This window comes from Hipposideros armiger, unplaced genomic scaffold, assembly GCF_001890085.2.
Source record: "Hipposideros armiger isolate ML-2016 unplaced genomic scaffold, ASM189008v1 scaffold_665, whole genome shotgun sequence".
Classification (NCBI taxonomy): domain Eukaryota; kingdom Metazoa; phylum Chordata; class Mammalia; order Chiroptera; family Hipposideridae; genus Hipposideros; species Hipposideros armiger.
In genome coordinates, this window is record NW_017732015.1 from 55,311 (window position 1) to 75,520 (window position 20,210).

At 36.7% G+C, this 20,210-nt stretch overlaps 1 protein-coding gene across 2 annotated transcripts in view; it reads left to right on the forward strand.

Annotated features, from left to right (window-relative positions):
* Positions 1 to 20,210, forward strand: part of CNTNAP5 (contactin associated protein family member 5) — a 464,696-nt gene that overhangs the window by 31,532 nt on the left and 412,954 nt on the right. Inside the window, exon 3 of one of the 2 annotated variants that reach the window (XM_019626328.1) lies at positions 12,096 to 12,239. In XM_019626328.1, coding sequence (XP_019481873.1) covers positions 12,096 to 12,239 — 144 coding nt within the window. The remainder of the gene's footprint in view (positions 1 to 12,095; positions 12,240 to 20,210) is intronic. The other variant, XM_019626329.1, reaches the window with a different exon arrangement.

A 20,210-nucleotide genomic window follows, 5' to 3' on the forward strand; every position in this document is an offset into this window, starting at 1 on the left:
GTAGCCCATGGCAACCCACTGCCACAGGGGCTGCAGCCTATGCCATCGCCGGTGACTCATGCATCCCAGCTCTACGTTGAGCTGTTGTTCAGCATCTTAGCTGTAGAGGGCAGTATAACTGGCCCTCATATTTGGGATCCGAACCTGGGCCCTCTGGCATCCTAAGCCAGTTCTTAACCATCGTGCCACTCGGCTGGCCCTCAATTTTTTTTTAAATGAAGCTAGCACTGTCAGGTGTCAAATGACATAGCAATAACATAGATGCAAATGACTCTAGTACTTCCAAAACTGGGCTAGTGCCATGTGTCACAAACATATGTCTTGACTTTTCCGATGACCCAATATGTCCTATAGCACATACAGAAAAGTAAGAGAAGAGAGAGACTGATGAATCCCCATCCCTATTCCTCTATAGCCAGAGTAAGGAAAACAGGATTTGTGTCCAGGTCTGTGTAGCCGTTGGACTTGAGATTCTTCTGGTTACCAGGCTTTCTCTGTGAAGGAAGGTTAATCCCTCAAGATACAAGCAGGCTGCTGGCCTCTGCCTGAATACAAAACTTGACAATTACATGGGGCTATTTTTTCTTTCCAGTTTTAAATATAAGATGTGATTGTGGCTTGCTAAGTTTATGTTTCCCCAAGTCTTGTCACAGTGAAATGTAGTATAAACGCTTCTCTTACATGTATATTGAAAGTAAACTAAGTGTGTAAAACATGACAAGGGGATATTTTATTACCAATATTATACACAGAAAATCATTATGTTAGCATGAACTAAAAATATATATAAAATTTCTTGTTTGATTTTAGCTCTTGGAGGGTGGTAGTAGGTTTTACCTCTCTAAGAAGACACTTTAAGGCTGGCTGAATTTGGGGTAAATTATTGTGACCACCAATAAAATATTACAAAATTAGCCAGGCTCCACTGGAATATGTGTAGGGCCTGAGGCAAGGGTGCAAATGAAGTCCCACACACCATAAGTCTAAATATTTGAAGTGTTAAAAACACGCTAACAAACTGTTGAATAAAATATGCTCTTCTCCCCTGCTTTGACAAATGGACCTTGACAAGAATATCTTACGTGTCCAAGCCCTGTCCACACCATAAATAGCTGCCCTCTGGCCACTCCTTGGCCCCATAGGCACATCATCTACCCTCAGGAGGACACACAGGGCAGAGAACAGTTCAACGCCTGAAAGGAATTTCCGAGGTGTTTTCAGAGGAAGCTCTGGGATGCTGTGCCGGAAGATTACATTTTAGAAAGGTGCTGCCAGCTTCCTATAGTTCTTACCCTTGACTTGCAAATACAGCTAATGAGGCAGGAAATGCCTGGATGATGGCCAGAATGGGGCCCTCTAGGGTATCAGTTTTTAGCAAGAGCCCACCTTGCCTGGGTATATGGGGGATACTGAAATTCGAATTTGCAATGAGCTCCTTATTTGAATACTGAAACATATATGATTTAACCCATTATCTAAATAACCTAAAGTAAAACTATTGTAAATTGATTCAGTATGTGTGTGTGTGTGTGTGAGTGTGTGTGTGTATATATATATATATATATATATATATATATATATATATATATATATATAACCAATTAGGCTGTGCCAGCACCTGATTTCTGTGTGTCTATAAAAAGATGCCCATTTAGCGATAGGAACCAAAAGATAGCAATTGGCCAGATCTGGGCCAGGAACACGAACAATAATAAAAAGGTAGCCTAAATACAGCCCCTGGTGCCAAACATGCTGGTAACTTGAGAATATGCAGTTGTTGTGTCAGAGCAAAAAGGAGGAGCTGACTTATGCTGTTGAGAAAATATTGATGGTTTCTGCTGCTATAATTGTACATCACCTCTCCTTTTCTTCCCTTCCGGGGGACTACGAAAAACTCACCAAATGGTGATAAGAGACTTTTAGTTTTAAAAATGGGAAACTTTCAGGCAAACTGGGACACATAGTTCACCTTAGCCAGGGGCCTGATTCACTGACAGGGTTACTCTATAAATGAGAAATAGAAGCTCGAAACAAGGCAGTGTGTGTAGTGAGTGAGACATGGGGCTCTAGCTTGAGGGGCTTGGAGTTCCAGCAGCTCCACCTCTTGGCTATATGGCCTTAGTCAAGCTGCCAAACCTCTGTATGCCATCATTTTTTGTTTGTTTCAGCTTTAAAGTAGAGTAAATAATAATATCCAGCTCAAAAGTTAGAAAAAAATATATAAGGCCTAAGCAAAATGCCCAGTATATAAAACCAATCAATACATGTCACTATAGTTATTGCTAAAGTGAAACCTTGTGTGAGAGTGCTGAGGCCAAATCCAACTGAAGTGTAAGGGGCAACAGTTGGGCTTGGTCTGCAGCCAGTGCCACAGTGGAGGGGTAGATGTGGACCAGGGGATTAGGCAGGAATCATGTTTGCAACAGAGGCACTTGGTATCAATTATCTCAACTTGCTGAGATAAGGTTTTTGTTTTTTTTTAAATCGTTTTAATTCATGTTAATATTTAAAACTCAAGAGATTTCACAAGGAAATTGGGATTGGGAATTTCTGGTCTCATTTGAAATGGCAGAAATTAATCAACCTTTGACACATTCCTCCGGAAGGGCCATGGCCTAACTCTCCATCTTGCTCAACAAACACTAAACGGGTGCAAGTTTTAAGTTTTAAGAAGACAGGCATTTGGATCGTTTTCATATATACATTCCATTACAAAGTGGACTATCAGAGCAAAAGTGAGACATACTGACAAATGAGAAACTTCAGAAGCTTCAGAGATGTCAGACAGAGAAATGAATCCAGAACAGGAAGAGTCCCAAATTTAAATGGGGCCAGATAAGGAGAAATTAGCTCATTGCAATGAAGTAACATCAAAGAATGAAAAAGAGACAAGCAAATGACAGAGAAAAGAAGAGAAATGAAATCAAAGAAGAGAAAGTGGAAGACTCTGTGACCTCATACATTTAACATCAAAGCAGAATTTCTCCTGGCTTTCATTCAGTTTGAGACCACCTGTGGCACCAGCAAACCCATCAGATTATCAGATGCTCTATGATGCTGGACACGCCAAGACTATGAGTGAAACTTTACAACATAAGGCCTGTATTTTTTGACCACTAAGATGAGTAAAAGGCACCATGCAATTTACCAACAGCAAATAAACAAGGAAAGTAAGAAAAGAAAGCAGCTGAATTGACAAAAAGAAGGACAATGAAGCAAAAGCAGTTTAGAAGAAAATTGCTAGTGTTCTTTTTTGATCCAATGCACCCAATATTTGTTGAGTCTCTTATGTTTGAAACACACCTCTTGTATTAAATATTCAAAAATGAAGATGATAGTGTCTTCCTTGGTTCTCCTGGGAACCAGCCACATCCTTAGTTTCTTTCTAAAAGTTACCTTATTAACATAAACCCAATTGTGGTGGGAGGGATTTGTTATAAATAACAGCACATCCATTTCACCATTATGGCTCTGAAGCAGTTTCAAGAACTGAGGACAAGAGACCATATATTATAACAAAAGATGCTCCCATTGTTCTTCTCACTCAGAAAATTCCAGGAGTGTTGGGAGCTGTGAGCCAGGAACCATGGGCATTCGGATGATCAAAGTATATTTCCCATAAATCACAATGTCACACAGGGTGTATTTATCCTCAGTGACTGGACCCACAGTTCTAGAAGAAAGAAATGTGTGATTTATTCTTAATTCCACCACAGGGCCTTGTATCCTTTCTCATAGAAATTAGGGGCTCAACATTGTTTAGTGAATTTGAATTGTATCAAAAAAATTAGAACTGGCTGTTGCAATTGTTTCTGAGAGTTGATAATAGAATAAAAAATAGAGTGTTTGATTAGTACTAAGTAAAAAAAATCTCTGGTTGGATGAGACAGATTTTGGTTAGAAGCCTGAGGCAACTTTAACCTGTCAATCAATGGATACGCCCATCATCTAATGGAACCTGGATTCCCAGCTCTGTGTGCTGAGGACTTTGGGCAACTTCATATGGGTGAGACACCCTGAAATTTAACCTCTATTAAATATCATCGCTATCCTCCCCATGATGAAATATGCCAGAATCTGAATAGAAAAGCAAACGTCATCACCAGCATCTTAATCCTAGTCAATGAATTTAGGGAATAAAGAGGTTCCCATAATACAGCTATGTTTGGCTTCATAACAAAGACTGATTCAAGGGCATTTATTCAAGCTTAAAGGAAATACATGAGTAGCTGTGAACACAATAGTGATAGGTGAAGCTATAAAAATAGTAATTTATACAGTGCAGCAATTAAAGTAACTGACAAGTGCTCCCATAATTTTAAGGTAGAAATTTAGGAAATCAAACAAAGAAGCAAATAAACAAACAAACAAAAGAACACTTTTTAAAATGATGACTGAATAAGAGGAATGCAGGAGGACATGAACCTGAGAAGATAATCTTCCTCCTTGAAGAACAAGTAATACAGAATTTTATGTTCAGTTGTATAATTGCTAGCTTTCCTAAAGTTGAAAAAAAAAGGAAATTGATAGTGATCATAGTGATCATAACATTATAGCAAGGCCTCTCTCAATTTTTTTTCTTTGTCTTTCAATATAAAAGTGAAGGTAGAAATAACCAATGGGTCTTTTTAATGAAGCATACAACATATTTAGTTCCAGCTTTCTGAAAACCAAAAGGACATTTATACAGGATATTGGGGAAAGTTTGTCTGTTTAGTAATTCAAAAAAAAGAAAACACCACAGTTTAATTGCTATTTATATAAAATTTCAATATGAAATATTGCAGCCATCAGCCTGTAAAATATTAGGAAACTTACTATCCATATAGTTTTCATTCAGATATCATTGGAAATAATGCCACACAATTCTCTTTTGGAAGAGCCTCTGAACTGCGCAGTTGCTGCCCATAAGAACAATCGTACCAGAGCAGACACTGTGCCAGAATCCAATCTATTATACATGCTGCATGTTTAGGATGACAAGGGGGTTGTCTTGCTTATCTGGGGCTTTAGGATGGTGGTCTCAGCATCCAGTCCTGGTGACTCAGCCTATGGTTGTAGTTCCAGTGAGAACCAAAATACATTTCCCACTACCTACTTATAAACCCAAATACAGATCAGAAGAGGAGTTTATAGAACATGCCTGGAAAGCAGGACTGGTCATTCCTCCAGAATGTTTGGCATGTCCCATATATTTGGCCTGTACAGCTGGCATCTTTGATGTCTGTATTCCTCCAGAGGGTGATGCTTGGGTGTCATCTCTCCCAAAGGATGTCCTGGAGTATGTTGTCTTTGAAAAGCACCTGACAGACCCCTGTGAGAGCTGGAGAATGCATGGCAAGATCATTCTCCCATGGGAGCCCCCTGAGCAGCCCATCCTTAAAACAGTGATGATCCCTGGCCCCCAGCTAAAGCCCTGGGAAGACAGAAGAGCCACAAGGAGAGACCCATAAGCCTCATTTAGCCTAATAGCAAAAGTGGCTTCTGGGATGAAGCATGGGTGATGACGTGTCTGGAAGCTGTGAAGTCATCCATCTCCATCATGTGGTACAAAGAAATACCTTTGTTCTCTAAATAAATAAATAAACACATACATACATACATAAGTAAATGTAATAATAAATGTTTCAGGTTTAGGAACAATTTAATTCCATATTAGCCCAGTCATACTAAGTTATTCATATGCACATCTTATTCATGAGGAAAGTGAATCACAAAGAGGGAGATATTTTGCTCAAGGTCCCACAGAAAGTACAGGCAGATCTGTGTTTCAATACAGCTAGTGAAGCTCCTGAGATGGTGCTTTTGACATTTCGTTGTAAAAAAGTGAAAGACGGGTGCTGATATAACTCACAAATGTATGTGCACAGTCCATAAGGAAGAAGTATTTACTGCTTTGGGATTGGCTGTGGGCAATGGTCCGGAAAGTTCATGAGTAAGCAAGATGGCTGGGATTTGGTGGTGGCTGTTCCTTCTGGCTAACAGCTGAGGTAGCTTCCTGGAAGGTGATTCAAAGTTTCAACATACATTACAGAACGTGAGCTGTCTTGTGTTGGTTTCTGCTTGTAGCTTTCTCTTCGAGTCTACAGCTCGCTGTAATTTAATTTAGGACATCTCAGAATATTTCCCTTGTCAATATGAAGCAAAATGTTCCACTCTGACTTATCTGATAATGAATTAAATAGGTAATTCAGTAATATAATCATAATATCAAATTCTCAACTACTTAAAAAATTTTAAACTACAAAGCAGGTTTAAAACCTACACTCACACTCAAATGTGCAGAAATGCAATATTTCTTTCTCCAACTGAATTTGATATGCTCATCAGTCTTCACTTCCCCTGATGGCAGAAGAATGTAACCTTGATGGTGAATAGCTAGTTAATACCTATTTAAAACTCAGTGTGCTATTGTGTAAATGTGCGTTATATTGAGGTTTCCTGTTTCCCCTCCTAATTTTCTTTTCCCTGGTTAAGTCACTGGCTGGGGGGGCTTGGGTATTTTTTTATGTTAGGAGAAGCATGGGAACTCTGCCACTGCTGTCCATACTACCCGCCACGGCCACGGGTCTGTGAGGTCTTGTTACTGGGACTCTCTCAGACCTCCAATCAAGCTATCAGCTCTTTAAACATTTACTGGAGCCTTGGTCCACCCATATTCCCCCATCCTACTCTCATTGGTAGGTGGGGGGCAGTGGAGAAAGTCCTTAGCAGCCTACCTCACACAATGCTAGAGTGACCAGGTCATTCTGAACCAATTTTCAAACACTTGTATGTTGCCACTTCTTTTAGCCATTGTTAATCTGTCTTCCTTCCAGCAAAGTTTTGCTCTGGGGCAAGGATGAACTTCAGGCATCTCTACTATGCTTGCAGCCACCATGCCTGTGAGAATCAGAGGAGAAATAACTCTGTTTTCCAAAATCTCTGTGACCTCTGTCCACATCCACCCAAATCTTATCATGTTTTTATTGGGTTATCGGAAAAGTCATGACATGTTTTGTCTATATTTTTCAAAGGTCATTTATTTATATAAAGAACAAAGATCAATCAATGATATATTGCCCATTTTGTTCGATAACATTTTGCCATCTTTCAGTGAGCTTCATAATTCCTCGTTCATAGAAGGGCCTGTCTTTTGCAAAAAAACTGAACAAGGGTGCTGATTTATAGCCTCATCTGAATGGAACGTTGTATCATGCAAGGAGTTTTGAAGAGAGTGAAATGAGTGGAAGTCTGACAGCTCAAGGTCAGGCGAGTATGGTGGGTGTGGCAACACATCCCATCCAAGCTCCAATAATTTTTGATGGGTGATCAAACTTGTGTGTGGTCAATTGTTACAATTAACAAGCTCTGGACATTTCTAGATGATGGATTCGTTCAAACTGTCCAAATGCCAACAGTACACATTCAAATTGATTGTTTGGTTCCTTGGTAGGAGCTCGAAAAACACAACACCTTTAAAATCCCACCACACTGAGAGCATAACCTTCCTCTGATGAATCTGCTTTCGATGTTGTTTGAGGCGAATCATCACGTCAGGACCAAGAATGTTTGTACACCACATTGTTGTAAACAATCCACTTATCATCACCAGTCATTAGTTGGTTAAAAAAAGGACTGTTTTCCTTACGTTTAATGAGCATATTGCGATGTTTATAACCGCCATCAAATGAACTTCTTTGAGTTCATGCAGAACCCAAATAGCAAGCTTGCTTATGTATCCCAGCTTCTTCAGGTAGTCGTGAATGCTTGAATGATGGATGTTCAATGTTACTGCAATCTCTGATGTCATGTAACGTGGGTTTGACTTGATTAATGTCTTTATTTTGTCATCATCAACCTTGTTGGGCCTCCCTGACTGAGGAGCATTGTTGAGATCAAAATCACCAGCACAAAACTTCATGAACCATCGTTGGCACTGATGTTCTTTTGAATCATTGTCACTGTAAACTTGATGCAACTTTTCACAAGCTTGATGCATGTTCTTCTCTTTATGGAAGTAAAACAATAAAATATGGCAAAAATGCAGTTTGCTCTTCCATCTAAAAATTGTAAAATCTCCAAAACTCAACCAAAAAGCTGTCAAATGACATAGCAATAACATAGATACGAATGTCTCTAGTACTTCCAAAAATGAACTAGTGCCATCTGTCACAAACATGTGTCATGACTTTTCCGACAACCCAGTATCTCCCAGAGAGAACCAAAGAGAAGGTCTATACTACTTTTTAACTCTACTCTAGTCTCCACCAATTTCCCCCAAATATCTTCTATCCAAACTAGAAAGAGCTTTTGTTCTCAATGTGATGTAATTTTGTAATATTCAGTATCCTCTGTACTATTTGACTTCTTTAAAAAACTCTCCATCCAAGTCCTTCCAACACTTTTTTTTTGATATTGAAAAGGAAGTGTTTCTTCCCTTACCCTCTTGTAAAAATATTGCCCTGTAACAAATATTTTTCTAAATCACACCTGTGAGAAGTGGAATGTTAAAAACATTTTTACAAATTGATGAAGCCGGCAATCATAAAAATGAAAAGAATAAATTAGTATTATATATTTAAAATTATAAAAATGAAGAACAAAAATATGCACACAGATGATTATAGCAGCTTTATTGATAGCTTCTAAAACTTGAAAGCAAGGAAGATGTCCTTTAGTATGTGAGCAAATAAATAAACTGTGGTCCATCCAGACAATAGAAAATTATTCACCACTAAGAGGAAACAAGCTATCCAACCATGAAAAGACATGACTTTAAGAACTTAAATCCATATTATTAAATGGAAGAATCTAATACAACAAGGCCACATACTATATGATTGCAACTGTATGACATTCTGGAAAAGGCAAATGTATAGGGACAATAAAAAGATCAGTAGTTGCCAGGGACTGGGGTCAGCCTGGAAGGATGAATAGCTAGAACACAGAGGATTTTTAGTGCAATAAAAATACTCTATATGATACAGTAATGGTGGATACATAGCATTATATATTTGTTGAAACCCACTGAATGTACAGCATCAAGAGTGAACTACAAGGTAAACTATGGACTTTGGGTAATTATGATGTGTCAATATAGGTTCACCAATTTTAACAAATGTACCACTCCTGTGAAGGATGTCAACAGTGAGGGGGGCTATGCATGTGTGAGGGTAAAGGGGATAAAAGAAACCTCTGTACCTTCATCTCAATTTTGCTATGAACTGAAAACTGCTCTAAAAAAATAGTCTTCCAACAAATAATAAGTAAAATTTACAAATATTTAATTATGTTTTTACATTACACATTTCATTTATGCAATTTACAAGAGAGAAATTAATTTTTTTTGAAATTCAAATGACTCAAATTGAACATATTTGATTACTGCAATGAATCAACAGGAAAGATCTTGCAAGTTATGGAAGAAATATTTTGCAAAATATTTGTGGAGGTAGCAGATTCATTGATGGTTTTTGCAGAGTGTTTCCCAAGATATATGAGCTATTCTTAAATAGAGACAAAGATAAAACTCTTAGTTTTTCTCAGAGAGAAATCTAGACTTGATATAAATACTTGAAAAAAAGAAGAAAACAATATCTTAAACTTGTTTACTACTTAAAATATAAGCACATACATTTTAAGGTAAATGGAATAAAAGTGTGATTCAATCAAAAGTAAGCTATAACATATTATCTATTAATATAATTCAACCCATAAGTAGATTAAACATAAAATACCCTGTATTCTGTCACATGGATTTTTGAAAAGCCAGTTGATAAACTGAGCATTTATTTCCCATTTCAATCAAACAAATAAATAAGCAAATAAATGAATTATATGTAAAATGGTAGTTGAAGAATGCCTCATTAATGTGATGTGGTGTTATAATGTTTATTATATGTTCTTGGAAACTATATTAAAAGTACAGTCTTTTTTTTAAAGTTACATCCCATGATTATTATTTAATATTGCTTAAAAAGTTTTGGCTAGAGTTTAGAAAGCTTTGACCAGGTTAATGAAACAATAAAAAAATTATAAAAATTGAGTATAGAACAGAGTAAAGTATTTTGAAGGTATCATATGATTATTCCCTCAAAAGTTCGATTAAATTAAATAAAAAGTATATTATTTAATGTATAAGTGTCTGGATTGAGGAAATAACAAGATGGGTAGTTAAGTTATATGTTAAAATGTTCATTTAATTAAAATAATTAATTTACAATGTACATTTTTTAAAGCATGAAATTCACAATAATTAATTTAAAGATAAATATCTGAAGTAGGGAAAGAAACTGTTAACCTCAGGTAAGTGGCCTTACCAAAAGTATTTTGAAAATAGAAAAATACACTGGGCCCTTGTATAGGAAGATGAAATAGTTCAAAAAATCCATTCTTCTCCAAATAAATGTGTTAATAGAAATAATAAATCCTCAATCAAAATTTAAAAATATATTTTAAATAAAATTATTCTGAAATTAAGCTTTGAAATATAATGGGCAAAATATCAAACAATTCTTTTAACAGAGTAAAGCAATAGTAAGTAAAAGTTGGCAGCAGGAATAATAATCCTTATTATACATTACTGTGTCTACGAAAACATTTTTTTTAATCAGTGTGGAACTTATGGGGAAAAAAATAGACATCTCTAGCAGTAGCCTTATATCAGTTAGCTATTGATCAAAGCAGAAGACATCCTGATTGGGAGAACAAATCCTCCTGAAAACATACCCATAATTCCATTATAGTTTAAGTACATGCTGAAGGCATCATTTCAAAGCAGCGAAGAAAAACTCGGTTACTCATCAAATGGTGTTCAGAGAAACATAATTATAGAAACTAACTTGCTTCTCCTATAATAGGAAGAATATGCATAAGAGATCTGGTTTGTTTTCAAATAATATTTTCATTACAAAAGTAATTTGCAGTAATTTTCACTGGAAAGGAAACTGGAAAAGAAAATTGGTATCCCATAACCATTCCAGAGACAACCACCATTTACAGTTTCAGTGTTATTTCCTCCAGTCATATTGTAAGCACAATTTCTCACTGCTGACATCATACTTTACACCCAATTATGACTTGCATTGCTCAATAAACTTTACTCATATCTCCCATTTTATCACAAATGTCTAATACTACTATTGACACCTAAATAAGATTGCATCATATTACTTCTTTTTTCCTTTAAAACACTGTATGGACTATTTGGATTGTTTTCTATTTTTTCTTTTTTTAAAGATTTTTATTGGGGAGTTGGGGGATGGGAACAGCACTGGGGAATTGGGGGAAGGGGAACAGACAAGTTGCTGTCGTTTTGTTCTTCAGTCTAGTTGTGGAGGACGTTGCTTCACTGGCCCAAGTTGGCACCATCATTGCGCTCTTCCCGTGTGAGGCAGATCAGTCGCTGGCTTCTGGATGGCTGCTCACAGTGGCTGCTGGCTACACACGGTAGCTCATGGCAACCCACTGCAGCAGGGCCCAGCAACTCATGGCAGCCCAGCTCCAGGTTGAGCTGTTGTTCAGCATCTTAGCTGTAAAGGGCAGTGTCACTGACCCTCATATGTGGGATCCGAACCAGGGTCCTCTGGCGTTCCAAGCCAGCTCTTAACCATCGCGCCACTTGACCGGCCCATATTTTGTTCATTTTTATAGAATAATAATTTGGAAACAACTGTGCACATAGGCTTTTTGAGTATGATGCACTAGGTCTCTCTGTAGCTGAATGGAGGTATATTTTGTTGGTCCCTTGGCTTTAGTTTGGCCATATTCTCTCAGAGGCTTGCATGGGGGGTAAATATCAAGCTGTTGATTTTCTTTATTTCGCCCCCCTCCTTCTCTAAACTGCTGTTTTATTTAGTATTAAAAAGGTCCAGAAAGGAAGTGAAAAGTGTTGTAAACTCTTAAAAAGCAATCAATTATAGTTATTTTTATGCAGGCTAATCAGTATCCTTTTAAATGTGTAATCAAGTCGCATCTATAATTATTTGAACCACTTGGCTCATGCATACAATTGAATCTACTGAAATGCACTTGCTTACTTTCTGTTCCTATTTCTTCAGAGCTTATAACTAAGTTTTTATTTATTTATTTATTTATTTTTCCTCCTCGTGAAGCTTAGTTTTGGAGGAATTCCAGTACCAGGCAAACCTGGGACCTTTTTAAAGAAAAACTTCCACGGATGTATGGAAAATCTTTACTACAATGGAATAAACATAATTGACCTGGCTAAAAGACGAAAACACCAGATTTACACTGTGGTAAGTCAACATCTTGTTTAGCTTGACAGTTTGTGACCCTTTGGGGTAAGTCTTACTTTACCCATCCCACCCTTGGTACCTCTTCAAAATGTGTTTGTAGTACTTTTTCAGAGGTCCCATCAGCCTCCCAGGCGAAATTGCAGAGTGAGAGGAAATGCAGGGACTGGGTCAGCATGAATTGGGTTATTGGGAGAAACAAACGCATTAGAAGTACCTAGGGAATCCTGCACGTTCCTGGCTGTGAGTTGTGTGGCAGCTGTGGGTAAGGTATGCAGCCTGCAGGGTACTAACGTGACTGACTCTCTGTATTACCTCTGGGAAATGCAACAATAGAATGTCTGAATCTATTGAATTATATAGTTTGGGAATTATGTATTTGTCTTCTTATTGTTGATACTTAAAATAGGGCATTTTGAACTAGAGGTTTAACTTTTGGTGTTTTTTAGATTCCCTGTGCAGCATTTATCATGCAGTATTTATCATGTTGGCAAGTTAAATAAGTTTTTAATTCATTAATATTTATCTTTCCCAATTGACCATGAGTTTCATGAGGGCCAGGACTGTCTTTTAATTTTTCACTAGTGCATTCACAATACCTAGCAGAATGCTCTGCACATGATTGGTGCTCAATATTGGGTGTTGGTATTTCCAATTATAATTGTGGATTTGCCTATTTCTCCCAGTTCTATCAGTTTTCACTTAATATATTTTACAGGTCTATTGTTTGGTATACACAGTGAAGGTTGTTATGTCTTCCTCATGCATTGGCCATTTTATCAATATATATGTTCTCTGTCTATGATAACTTTCTTTCCTCTGAATTCTACTTTATCTGATATTAAGATAACCATTCCTTCTTTCTTTTGATTAATGCTTGAGTATCTTTTTTCCATTCTCCCATATTTAATCTCCCTATATTAATACACTTGAAGAGAGTTTCTTGTAGATAGTAAATATGACAGTCATTTTTAAAATTAACTCTGTCAATCTGTCTTTTAATTGATGTATTTACCACTTACATTTAAATTTAAAGTTTTTGATGTGTTAGAGATCAAATGCATGATTCTTTTCTTTCCTGTTTGTTCTGGGTTTTATTTCTTTTTTTCTCCGCATTTCTGTGTTTCTTGAAGGATTTTTGTAATTCTATGTTGATATATCTAGTGTTTGAATGAAACTCTATGGATAGCTTTTATTTGTGTTTTCTTTATTATGTTATATACACATAGCTTACCAGTTTAGTGATATTTCACCAATTTTAGTGAAGTGTAGTTTATGTTCCTTTACCTTTCTCTGTTAATTATATAATCATCTTAATTATTATTTCCTCTCTATATCAGTGTTATTTTTGCATCTGTCAAACATAATTTAGACAATGCAAGAGAAGGAAAGTGTATTCACTCATTTTTTTTATTGTTGTTCTTTCTCCCTTCCTTCCTAATTTTCCTAGGTACCTTTTTAAATAATTTCCTCTCTATTTAAAGAATATCCTTTAGCTATTCTTTTAGAGTGTGTGTGATGGTGACAAATGCTCTTATTTTTTCTTCATCTTATAATGTCTTGATATCTCTTTTATTCTTGAAATATATGTTTGCTGGACATAAGATTCTGGGTTGACAGTTGTTTTCTTTCAGCACTTGACAAAATAGTGGGCCAGTTCCTTCTGGCCTCAGTAGTTTCTGATGACAAATCCAATCTTATGAAAAAATGTTTCCTATATAGATAAGCTGTTATTTCTCTCTCACTGCTTTTAAGATCTTGTCTTTAGTGTTTAGCAGTTTGACTCTGATGTGGGTTTAGTCTGTTTGGGTTTCACTCAGTTTCTTGAACCTGTGGGCTTTGGTTTTTCTCCAAACCTGGAAGGCATTCAGCCATGCATTTGAGTGGGATTTTTTAGCCCTTCTGTCTTTCTATCTTCTTTCTGAGTTCCACAGTTGGGATTGTTAGAGATTTTATTATACTCCCACAGGTCCCTGATCCACTGTTTTTTTTTTTCCCTACCCCTTGGTCTATATTTCTATCTTGGGTAATTTGTCTAAATTAGGTAATTTCTATTGCTAGAGCTTCATATTTATTAATTATTTTTCTTATTTCTTTCTTTCTGTTATTGTACCCAGTCATTATTTTTTTTTTTGCCTGATGTTGTATTTTTCAGTTCTACAATTTTCATTTGGTTCTTCTTTACATATTTTATTTCCTTGCTTAGACTCCTTTATTTTTTACTAAGGCTTTCTATTTTCTTTTCTCAAGTGTGTAAGCACTCCTTGAAGGATTTTTGTTATAATGGCTACTTAAAGGTAATTCTAACATTTGTGTCATTGCAACACTGGGATAACAATACTTTTCATTCATTTTGAGATCTTCCTTTTTCTCAGTATAAAAATAAAATGTTTTATTGTAACATGTACATTTTAGGTATTATATTATGATGAATCTTATTTAAATCTTGTTTTAATTGCCTTCTTCTGACACTGTTCCAGTAGGGGGAAAGGCCGTTTTACCTAACTACTGCTAGGTGGAAGTACAATCCGGATTTCTCACTCAGTTTCCATTGACACCCAAAGGTAGGGAGCGCCTTGCTGTTACTCGGTGCAGAGAAATGAGAGCTCCAGCTGCCCATCCTTCCATGCTCCCTCCCTGCCTGGGACATGTAGAAAAGCCTCATCACTGCTGCCCATGTGACATCATAGTGTGTGTGGGAGAGTGGAGTGGGGGGTGCCTTTGTTATCACTCAACAGTAATAAAAGTCCTGACTCCCCACTAAGCCATCTCTGACACCATCCTTGCAGAGAGTGGTTGGGGTTCCTCATTCCTGCTGAGTGAGGGTAGAAATCCAGGTTCTGCTAGACATGTGGCCTCCATTGATGCTACAGGGAGGGGCTTGCTATTTCTAACAAGAGTTAAAGTCCAGGATCCCTACCTAGTCTGTTCTGACACCATCCTTTTGGGGGCCTCTGGGCACCTTGTTCCAGCATAGCTGGATAGTAGTGGGGCTATAGTTCTTTTCTATGGTGCTTAGCTTGCATAGAGCAGTTATTGTCTAAAGGTGTTCTGACTTACTATGCTGCCCCTTTCCTTGTCCCCCAATTAGAGAGAGCTGGAATCTAATAGCGAATTTCTTTTTTGTCTGCACCAGTAGGTCTCTCTGAACTGCTGGCTTCTTCAGCAACAAATCTAGGATATATAAGGCAAAAAGAAAATCTAGGGAACTCACCACTGTTGTGCCTCAAGTCTCAAGATCCTTACACAAGCTGTCTGTCTTCTCTCAACCAATCAGAATTTTCTTAGCCTTGTTTCATATAATACCCATGGTTTTTTAGTTGTACTTAGTGGTAGATATAAGGAGAACCACACTGCATCACCTCCCCAGAAGCAGATGTTCCTTAAACTGACATTGTTTTAAAACCCATGACAAGAATACCAATCCTGTCATTGACAGAAAAAACCTGAATCTCTTTGCAATGTAGTATTGGAATATCTGGACAAACTATGGAATTGAAATGACCTTGGTATTTGTTTCCCTTGAAAACTATAAGCTATAATCGCTGTTTATATTTTGGGGTTCCATATATTAACACATTTTTTAAGTAGCCATTGGATTCCAAGATGTTAGACAGGCTTGCTTGAGGGAAAACAACCTTGGGTTAAAGGTTGTCAACATTTTAAAAGTTGTGTGCCAAATGTCTGACACCTTTAGTTCTAAAGAGTACTGTGGTGCTAAGAAAGGGTTAGTCATCTGATTCTGTTTTTTAGGAGATCTAGTGACATTCCTTACCCATTCCTGGGCTCATGACCATTCTCCCACCCACCTGTGCTTAGATTGCCCATCTCCTAATTAAAATAAGCTCTAGCTTCCTAATGACATTTTTCTTGAGCCTAGGTCAGGAGGCTTGAGCCATGTAAAGTATTCATGCCCATCCATTTCCTAATATTATTTCCAGGAAATATTTCATAATATACCAGTTCCAATGAGTTTAATCTGGTGATACAGTGGACCATACAGTACTAGGAGTTTACCTTAGACTAATGCCATGATCATCAACATATCTGAATGGCAGGGCAGAACTATCTGTCATTGTGTTAAGATATGGCAGAGCAAGTTGAAAAACAAGGAGATCTGTAAACATTGCTCACATCCATTGTTCATAAACTGGGGCTTGAAAGTATGAGAGCCTGAGCCTTAGATATAAATAACTGAGATCCCTATGGCAACATTCATAAAGGAAATCCCCAAATATATTATGTTACAAAATACCTTTAATGATGAGATATATTAGATAAGTTACCAAAGATACAGAGCAAAAAAGGAGAAATAAAGGAGAACAAAGAGAGAAAACATACATTTCTGAATATTGGCAGCCTTTATCATCTCCTTTTATGAGAGAATCATTAACTAAAACATTAATGTTTTGTTGATTTTAAACTACTGTGGCACTTGCCAAGTTTCCTAAGACTTTGCTAGCCTATTTATTCTTCAGAGTCTAATTGGTGGTATCCTTAATATGAAGCACAGAGAATCCATTTAACAGTAATGTATTTGGAAAAAAACTCAAGAAAACTGTTTTACTTTGTAGGTAGACAACCTTAATTTTAATCTTCACTGTTTAAAGGGGAAAAAAGCCCACATTATTTTTCTTCCAAATTGCTTTTATCTTGCTAAAGTGCAAATTCATATCACTACACACACGTACACAGACATATACCTAGTCTTTTTTTTTTTCTTTAGAATTCCATGTGGGAAGAAATGGTTTGCACTCTTAATTACAAGTAGAAAGTCTTTTATTCCCCTAGTCAGGCTTAAAGTTTCCCAAAAGACACAATATCGGCTACAAAATCAGCTTTGCTCCAAGTCACTAAGTCACTGCTGTGCTAAGTAAGGATTTTTGAAGGGGATGACACTTTGGTCCTTTTCCAGTGCACACAGGCTTTCTCACAGTTATTGAGTCTTGGGGATTTCAGGGGTTAGCAGGAGACTCAAGAAATCAACAAATCAGGAAGCGAGTGTATGGTAATGTCCTTAAATTACAAAACATGATTCGGGGCTCAAACGAGCACCAGCCTTGGCCTCATCTAGCACACACCTCTCTATCAGGCTGCACTCAGGGGCATCCCCACTGCAATTTGTCATTTCTTTCTTGTGGGACCTGCTCACTCCCTAGAGATTTAACAGGTGTCCCATGGCAATAATTCAATTTAGTCTTTATAGATTGATTTGACTACAAGATGATTCTCAACATCCCCAAATGCTGTATATCTAACAGTTTAAAATAGACATAAAATACCTCACTATTTTTCCTCAAATCTTTCATCCTATGCTAATACACTGCCATATAATAAACACTTAGAGAGTGAATGGCCCATTGCAGTGTTTATACAGTGCCTTTAATGTCAATTATTGTATAAATAATATAAGAAATATATTGCTGTGTTAGTTTGAAAATGATTAATTTCATACCTTCCACTACATAAGACATGATGCTTTCTTTGAGCCCTCCTTTCTAAGTGTGATATCACCTCTCCCAGAGGCAAGGAGAGTGATAAAGATTTTTATGGCTGGAGTCTCACCTACTTACTTCACTCTAGGTCTTAAAATGATTTTTTTTAATTTAAAAAAAGAACATAGTAGAAATGCTCGTTTTAATTTACTTTGTCTTCAATAGAAGAGGAAAGAAAAGAAAATGGTTAATATAAGGACTATGGTTACAGAATTGGCTTTGGAGCTAATTGACCATGTCAGTTCACTTCTGTGCTTTTGTGTCTAAATAATTGAAGTAAAAAAAATTGGATTGGCAATGGCCAATACTAAGCATCTATGCTGATACCCCTACCCACATGGCTGCAATTGCTAAGCAATTGTAAAATGTGTTTCCACTCTGTCCAGAAGGAAGCCTCACAGTCTTCTCAACCCAGTGTTCCTAGTAGGACCGAAAGTAGCATGATGGTAGATAGATTGCTTAGGTTTTTAGGCCCCCATCCACACTCACTCAACTGTGGGGCCTTCGGCAAGTTACCCAAACCTCATACCCTCATATGTAAAATGGGACAATGTTAATACCTACTTCAAAGTGTTATTGTGAAGATTAAATATCTTAAATGATATTAAATCACATTAAATGTATGAAATGGGGACAATTATAGTACCAACCTCAAAGTGTTATTGTGAAAATCAAATATGTGTGTTGCACAATGCAAGGTCCACAGGAAGCACTCAGTAAATTGGAGCTATAATTAAGTAAAATTTCTACCCATCCATCCCACTGAAGTTGGCATGTAAACAAATATTTATTTATCATCGTAGGTAGAAAATTAATGAATCACATACCGTGTTTGCATTCTATGATCCCAACAAATAATAAGAATAGTTTTGAGATGGCTCATATTCTACTTCCTGAGCCTGAAGATTAGTTTATTTTCAAACTTTATAAATTATGAGTGGGTTTAGGTACATATATTACAAACTTATCCATCTCATTCCTTTGAGGAAATTCGATGATCAGTTCTATTCCAGATTTTTTTTAAATGATGGATTCCTTTAAAATAAAGTATTTAGAAAGGATGTTGCCCAGTGGACTTGGGCGTAACAGGAATACTAAGTAACAATAAGAGGTTATGTGAAATTTATTATCTGTTGTCTGCATCTCTGCTGACAAGCATTCACTGGAGCATGGTTGTTTAGTTCTTGCAGCTCTGAAGCCAAGAAGATGCAGTCAGAGATAAGTCTGCAGATGAGATTACACACACATTCACATCTACGTGTGCACACACACATACCTAGTCAGAAACCTTTGTCTTACCTTCCAGTGACCCAGAAGCTCATGAAAATTGCTCAGAGAAAACTACCCAGTATCTAGTGAAGCCTATAATCTCTTTAGCTTTTCCCTGACATCCTGTTTCATCTCTGTGAGTATGCTCTGTGATAAATTATACTTTCCCTTGGGGGAAGAAGTCATTTGAAAAAGCAACTACCATATCATGTCTTCTCTCTGGAACTCCTGCTGTCTTCCACTGCCATTTGACCAGTCTGACATTCACATCACCTGCTTCTCTGTTGTATGCTCCTCATACCCTGATGCAATTATTTTCAAATTATTAGCTTCTAGAGCAGTTGCCTCCTTTCTTTCTTTGGAAAAATTGAAATTAGTTTCAAGGTCATATGACTGAAATGTGACTTAAAATTTAAAAAAATATATAATAACAATGGAATGGCCATCCTCTCTGAAAATTATTCTACCTTAAATTAGTGTCATGACTCCCTTTTTCAAGGTGACCAGTTTCAGTAGCTCATCTGATGAAATCATTACTTGTAGTTATTAAAGAAAACTTCTTTAGAATATTAAATATATATATATATATATATATATATTTCTGTATATCCTTGATAAACATTTGGAATATACAGAATAGAACACCCAATGAGCCAGAAAGGAAAATGCTATTCTCAACTATATGTACTTTAATTTCATATTTTAAATCTATATTTCATATAACATAGACCATATTTCATTGACAACTTTATATCTTGCTTATTATGGTTAATATTTTTCTTAAAATATTGTCTGTGTTTACATTGTTTAAATTAAAATTATTTAACATCTTTATTTATAAGCATCAAAACATTGTTTAAACATTACTAAATTCACCATAGTTTAACTGCCAAAAATAATAGTGAGATTGTGACTATAATGCCAGTGTAGATTTTTGACTCAATCCATATTGTTTAAAGCCTGTACTAATTTCCATACCTGCCCACAGTGTACAGAGGAACATGACTGTCCTGCCAGTTTCACCTCATGCTTTCCAGCCATTTAAATATTCAAATGTTTTTTTACAAGAGTGAAGCTAAATGAAGTTAAAATCAACTCAGGTTTTTCCATGCAAAACTTCCAGCTAATAAACTGAGCATGTTCATTTTACGACACCCTCCCACCCCCCAATAATTACAGCGATGCTAATCCATTCATTTCAAGACATCTT